The sequence below is a fragment of the Microtus pennsylvanicus genome, chromosome 3 (genome assembly GCF_037038515.1).
Source record: "Microtus pennsylvanicus isolate mMicPen1 chromosome 3, mMicPen1.hap1, whole genome shotgun sequence".
NCBI classification, from domain to species: domain Eukaryota; kingdom Metazoa; phylum Chordata; class Mammalia; order Rodentia; family Cricetidae; genus Microtus; species Microtus pennsylvanicus.
In genome coordinates, this window is record NC_134581.1 from 15847558 (window position 1) to 15854192 (window position 6635).

At 40.7% G+C, this 6635-nt stretch overlaps 1 protein-coding gene across 10 annotated transcripts in view; it reads left to right on the top strand.

Annotated features, from left to right (window-relative positions):
- Positions 1-4844, top strand: part of Rbm6 (RNA binding motif protein 6) — a 120081-nt gene extending 115237 nt beyond the window's left edge. For all 10 annotated transcript variants that reach the window (XM_075964674.1, XM_075964667.1, XM_075964668.1 and 7 more), the window contains 2 exons: positions 2823-2952; positions 4599-4844. In XM_075964674.1, the coding sequence (XP_075820789.1) occupies positions 2823-2952; positions 4599-4724 (256 nt within the window). In that variant the 3' untranslated portion in view covers positions 4725-4844. The remainder of the gene's footprint in view (positions 1-2822; positions 2953-4598) is intronic.
- The last annotated feature ends 1791 nt before the right edge of the window (positions 4845-6635 follow it).

Genomic DNA, 6635 nt, shown 5'->3' on the forward strand with positions numbered 1-6635 from the left:
ACCCCATTTTAATATGCTTAAACCTTCAGGGTTGATACTTCTTATAGCCTTTTGACTCACTCAGTCTTTCTTCTTTTTTTTATCTCAAGACAGGATTTCTTTCTGTAGCCCTGGCTGTCATGGAATTGCCTCTGTAGACCAGGCTGGTGTAGAATTCACAGAGATCCACCTACCTCTGCCTCCTAAGTCCTGGAATTAAGTTATGCACTACTACCACCTGGCTTCAGTCTTTCTACTTTATACTATAGCTGTGTCAATTATGATTAAATTCCTAAGTCTTGTCCCCTTATTCTGACTCACCTCTAAACTGGGCTCTTTGCGGGGGGGGGGGGGGGGGCGGGGGTATTAAAACAGTGTCTCTATACATAGCCCTGGCTTTACTGGAACTCATTATGTAGAACAGGCAGACTTCAAGAGATCTTCATTCACACTCTTATCTAGAGTGCTGGTATTTAAAGGTGTATGCCACCATGCCCAGCTAAACTGGACTCTTTACTTACAGTCTTCATTCCTTCTGCTTTTTTTTAATAAAATGGAAGTTTATTAAATATACTTTTAAAAGAATTTATGTATTTGAGGGTTGGAGAAATGTCTTAGTGGTTATGAATACTGATTGCTCTTAAAGAGGACTAAGATTCAGTTCCCAGCACCCACAGGTTGGCTTACAACTGTATATAACCCCAGTTCAGGGACTCTGGTCTTTAGGACCCACGGTGAGGGCACTAGACACACATGTAGTACATATATATTTTATACACACACATAACACAGCTGAAACATTTATACACATAAGTATAAAAATTTAAGATTATGGGGCTGGAGAGATGGCTCAGCGGTTAAGAGCATTGCCTGCTCTTCCAAAGGTCCGGAGTTCAATTCCCAGCAACCACATGGTGGCTCACAACCATCTGTAATGAGGTCTGATGCCCTCTTCTGGCCTGCAGGCAGAATCTTGCATACATAATAAAAAAAAATTAAGATTATGGGGGCTGGAGAGATGGCTCAGAGGTTAAGAGCACTGACTGCTCTTCCAGAGGTCCTGAAGTTCAATTTCCAGCAACCACATGGTGGCTCACAGCCATCTATAATGAGGTCTGGCGCCCTCTTCTGGCATACAAGCATACATGGAAGGAATGTTGTATACATAATAAACAAATCTTTAAAAAAAATTAAGATTATGTTTGTTTTATGTGCTTGTGTGTATATGTAAGTTGTATGTATGTGTAACACATGCATGCAGGTGTCCATGGAGGCCCGAAGAGGGTGTTGAATTACCTGAAACTAGAGTTAAAGCATCTGTGAACCACTTGTGGGTGCTAGGAACTGAACCTGGGTCTTCTACAAGAGCAGCAAGTGCTTTTTTAAGTGCTAAGTATCTCTTCTGTGCTTATTAAAGATATTTTAAAATGATTTTTGTTTTGTTTTGATTTTCATTTTTTAAGACAAGGTTTCTCTTTGTTGCCATGGCTGTTCTGGTGCTTACTCTGAGGACCGGGCTAGCCCCAAACTCAGAGAGATCCCACTGTTTCTGCCTCTGAAGTGCTGGGATTAAAGGCATACACTACCACACCCAGATAAAATAGCTTTTCTATTTAAGCACAAGTGTTAAAGAGAGAGAGCTGTCCAGAGAAGAGGTACCTATTAGTTGTGGGCATCTCGAAAAGGGTGTCACCCTATTAGTTGTGGGCATCTCTAAAAGGGTGTCACTCTTTCTCCTATTTTTCAGTCTGTTTTTTGTTACCAAAAGTGTTTTATTTATGTACAGAAACTTGACCTTTTTTGTGTCTACTAGAGCAGCAACAGGGTACTTGCCTAACATACCTGAGTCCTATATTCAATCTATTGCACCATAAAAAGCAAGCATACAACCTTTTTAAAGCTATTTTATGAGCCGGGCGGTGGTGGCGCACGCCTGTAATCCCAGCACTTGGGAGGCAGAGACAGGCGGATCTCTGTGAGTTCGAGGCCAGCCTGGTCTCCCAAGGGAGTTCCAGGACAGGCTCCAAAGCTACAGAGAAACCCTGTCTCGAAAAACCAAAAAAAAAAAAAAAAGCTATTTTATGCATGTGGAGCTACTGTGTGGATACTGAAAATCGAATCCAGGTCCTATGAAATAGTAACCAGTGTTCTTAACCACTGAGACAACCCTCCTACTCCTAATAAATAATTTAAAAAATAGAAGAGAGATCTGTCCTTTTTGTGAGATGAGAATGTAGAGGGCTTGCCTAACGTATCTGAGACTCTTGGTTTGATTCCCAGGATAGCAAAGAAACAAAACAGCAAAACAGCACCACCTATTTCTGAATACGTGTGTTACCTACTGAGAGACTTGATCTACAAGGTTTCTTTGCCTAAAGTATCAATGTGCTGTAATGTTTAAGGCATGTTTTTGTTTCTTATAATCAAGCCTCAAACCTTACCTTTAATAGTTCCTACCACTCCTCTACTAAACAAATCATCTTGTTTGCCTGCTGCACATTGTCTAGTTTATAAGCCCCTCATTTGTCCAGATCCAGTTGGCATGTGTCATCTTCCTTAAGTGCCTTTCAGTTTTGGAGATAATCTGTTCCTGTTTGTGTTCTATCTGTTGTATTTCTGGAGTACATATCCACTGTTGCCACATACTTGACTGTTCTCCTCAGTCCTCTAAAGTTTCTATGTTCTTTCCCATGATCAAGGCCTTAAGACAAGTCTAGTTACATGGGTATCAAGTTTTGCTTAAGGAAACAGATCTCAACCAAGAGGTCAGCAGGTCACCTTGAAAATGGTGATAGAAGTCTGTTTCTCTTATACTGATCGTAACCTATCTGTTTCTCTTATAGTGATCGTAACCCTGTTGATAAAGAAGATACTGACACTAATAACAAAGGAGGCTGTAACCAGCAGGCCACTAGCTGGAGGAAAGGGGCAGGCCTGGGATATAGCCATCCTGGATTGGGTTCATCAGAGGAGGTGAGATGAATTCTTTATTCCTGGGAGTTATATGAACATAGAATATACTTAACTTTTACTATCTGGCCATAAAACACATGCACAAAATAGAGGTCAAAATTTCTAGAAATCAGTCCTCCTTCTACCATGTAGGGATCAAACGATCAAACACAGGTTGTCAGGTTTAGTAGCATGTACCCTTCCAACTCACCATCCCTTCCCCTCGATCCTGTGTTACAATTTGTTGTGTTGAGTGCTTGGTGATTTCCCTGACAGTGAAAAGGTGGCAGAGAAGTTAGAATAAAGTTTATCATACTCTTATATAAAGAATATGCAATGAGAGGGCTGGAGAGATGGCTCAGAGGTTAGAGTAATGCCTACTCTTCCAAAGGTCCTGAGTTCAATTCCCAGCAACCACATGGTGGCTCACAACCATCTGTAATGGGGTCTGGTGCCCTCTTCTGGCCTGCAGGCATACATACAGACAGAATATTGTATAAATGAATGAATGAATGAATGAATGAATGAATGAATGAATATAAATAAATATTTTTTTATTTTTTTTAAATATCTATTTATTTATTATGCATACAATATTCTGTCTGTGTGTATGTCTGCAGGCCAGAAGAGGGCACCAGACCTCATTACAGATGGTTGTGAGCCACCATGTGGTTGCCGGGAATTGAACTCAGGACCTCTGGAAGAGCAGGCAATGCTCTTAACCACTGAGCCATCTCTCCAGCCCATAAACTGATTTTTTTTTAAAGATTTATTTATTTATTATGTATACAACATTCCTTCCATGTATGTTTGTATGCCAGAAGAGGGAACCGGATCTCATTATAGATGGTTGTGAGCCACCATGTGGTTGCTGGGAATTGAACTCAGAACCTCTGGAAGAGCAATCAGTGTTCTTAACCTCTGAGCCATCTCTCCAGCCCCCTGATTTTATTTTTTTTTGATTTTTTTGAGACAGGGTTTCTCCGTAGCTTTTGGTTCCTGTCCTGGAACTAGCTCTTGTAGACCAGGCTGGCCTCGAACTCACAGAGATCCGCCTGCCTCTGCCTCCCGTGTGCTGGGATTAAAGGTGCCACCACCGCCCCCATAAATTTTTTTTTTAAAAAAAGAATATGCAATGAGGACAGTATGGGAGCCAGGCATCTTGAAACTAAAGTATCATTTGATTAAAGAACAAGGAGGGCTGTGGCTGTGGCTGTGGCTTAGGAGTAGAGCACTCATTTCTAAAGCCTGAGGCTCTAGGTTCAATCCTCAGTATGGACACTTAAAAAAAAAAAAGGCTTGGGGCCTTAGGAGGACACAGAAACTAAAAGAGCCAGGAAGCCAGTAATCAAATATTAGAGACCCCTGTCTATGAGAGGGATTGTCAGCAGAGGTCTTTGATAGCTAAGATAGGGGGATCAGGAAGTTAGAACTTAGTCTTAGTTCCCTGGAAGGACATAGCTCCTTATTTTTCAGGAAGAGCCCCTGAGAAAGTAATCAGGAAATATTGCCCATTTGGGTAGGTTTGGGTCTCTGAGATTGCCAACCTTTAAAAACTGACTCATTTTATTCCTCTTACAACTTGTCTGATATTGGAGCCTTTATTTGAAGTCATGGCATTGTGTTCCTCCTTATCCAAAGATCTCACTTCATTCTTTGTTCTTCAGACTGAAGGAAGGATGAGGGGACCTGGTGGTGGCGCCCCAGGAAGAACCAGCAAGAGACAGTCCAATGAAACTTACCGAGATGCTGTTCGAAGAGTTATGTTTGCTCGATATAAAGAACTCGATTAAGAGTGGCGACACCCCACAAGGACACAACCTCTTTCTTGTTTTGTTTGTCCATCTCTCCTTTTGTTTTGTTACTGTTCTTGCTGCTAGAACTTTTTTAAATAAACTTTTTTTCAATGTGAATGATCTCTGTTCATTTTTTTTTTCTTTCCACAATGGATAAAGAGTAGAGCTAATGGTAAGAAGTAGAAAAGGACTCCATGTGGGCACATCTGAGTTGATGAAATGGTCAGCTAATGCTGTGGTGAGCTGGGGAACACTGCCTGCTTTCTGAGTAAGAGAATGAACATAGCTAATGTGAATGTGCCTTATCTAATCAGTGAGAAGAGCCTTTTCTTTTTTTTCTCTCTCTTTCTCTGGTGATATTTTGTTTGTGATCTAACAAAAAGCTTGCTTAAAGATAGAATGCAGAGCTAAGCCAATTTATCTTACTTATATATCCCCCTTTTTCTTTTCAGAATAGATTCAATAATCTACCCTTATGACCTAGTGGTCATATTTTGTTAGTGCTCTAACAAAGTTTGCTTGAAGATCAGACTGCAGAGCTAAGCCCCTAGTTAGCCATAGCGGCCTGGCAATGGTAGCACACACCTCTAATCCCAGCACTGTGAGTTCAAGACCACTTTGGGCTACTCGAGATTGAATCATTCTAAAAGAGGAACAGAGCCAAGCAGTGGTGGCTCACCTTTAATTCCAGCACTACGGAGGTGGAGACAAGAAGGGATATGACTAAACAGAGAGGAATATAAGACAGGAGGTAACAGAGATCGACCTGCCTCTGTCTCCTGAGTGCTGGGATTAAAAGCATGCACCACCACCGCCCTACTTGTTTGTTTTTAAAACCTGCCTTTAATGTTTTTAAAGCACAGTGCTAGAATGTGTTTAAATGCTGAACATTCACACTTTTCTAGTATCTCAAGTACTAGAATTAAAAATATGCAATATCACCTGGCCCAATTTAATTTTTTTCTTGTTTTTTTTTTTTTTTTGGTTTTTCGAGACAGGGTTTCTCTGTGGTTTTGGAGCCTGTCCTGGAACTAGCTCTTGTAGACCAGGCTGGTCTCGAACTCACAGAGATCCGCCTGCCTTGCCTCCCGAGTGCTGGGATTAAAGGCGTGCGCCACCACCGCCCGGCTAATTTTTTCTTGTTATTATATTTCTTTAATCATATTTTATAATGTAGTTGAATTGAAACAGTCTTCAACCAAAAAGGAAAAACCACTTTGAATACTGATGAAAGTATTGAATAGATGTAAAAAGTGATGTCTTATAGGAAACTTCCTGAGGCCTTTTATCAATGTCAAAACAGGACTTAGAATAATTGTTATAACCAAAGAAAATACTTGTTGGGTTATTCTGTCATTTTCACTCTCTAGCTCATCAAAACCCACCTCTGATTATTTAATTTAATTTTTGAGGTTTATTCTTTTTTAATTTTTTTGTTTGGGGGTATATACAAGAGTTTTTACAGAAATCTGTATTTTTTTTCTTTTTTTTTTCTTTTTTTTTTTTTTGGTTTTTCGAGACAGGCAGGGTTTCTCTGTGGCTTTGGAGCCTGTCCTGGAACTAGCTCTGTAGACCAGGCTGGTCTCGAACTCACAGAGATCCGCCTACCTCTGCCTCCCAAGTGCTGGGATTAAAGGCGTGCACCACCATCGCCCGGCTGTATTTTTTTTATATTATTTGTTGTTTTTTTTAAACTCGGTAGCTCTGACTGAGAACTTGCTTTGTAGACTTTGAAGCTGGCCTCAAATTCACAGAGTCTTTACCTCCTACGTGCTGGGATTAAAACCATGTGCCATCATCATACCCAGTCCTAAAGAGTTATCTTTATGTTTCTATGAAAGTGCCTACACATGTGTATGTTTATCATGTGGGTATCCAAGAATGCCCGAAGAAAGTGCTACCGGTGGT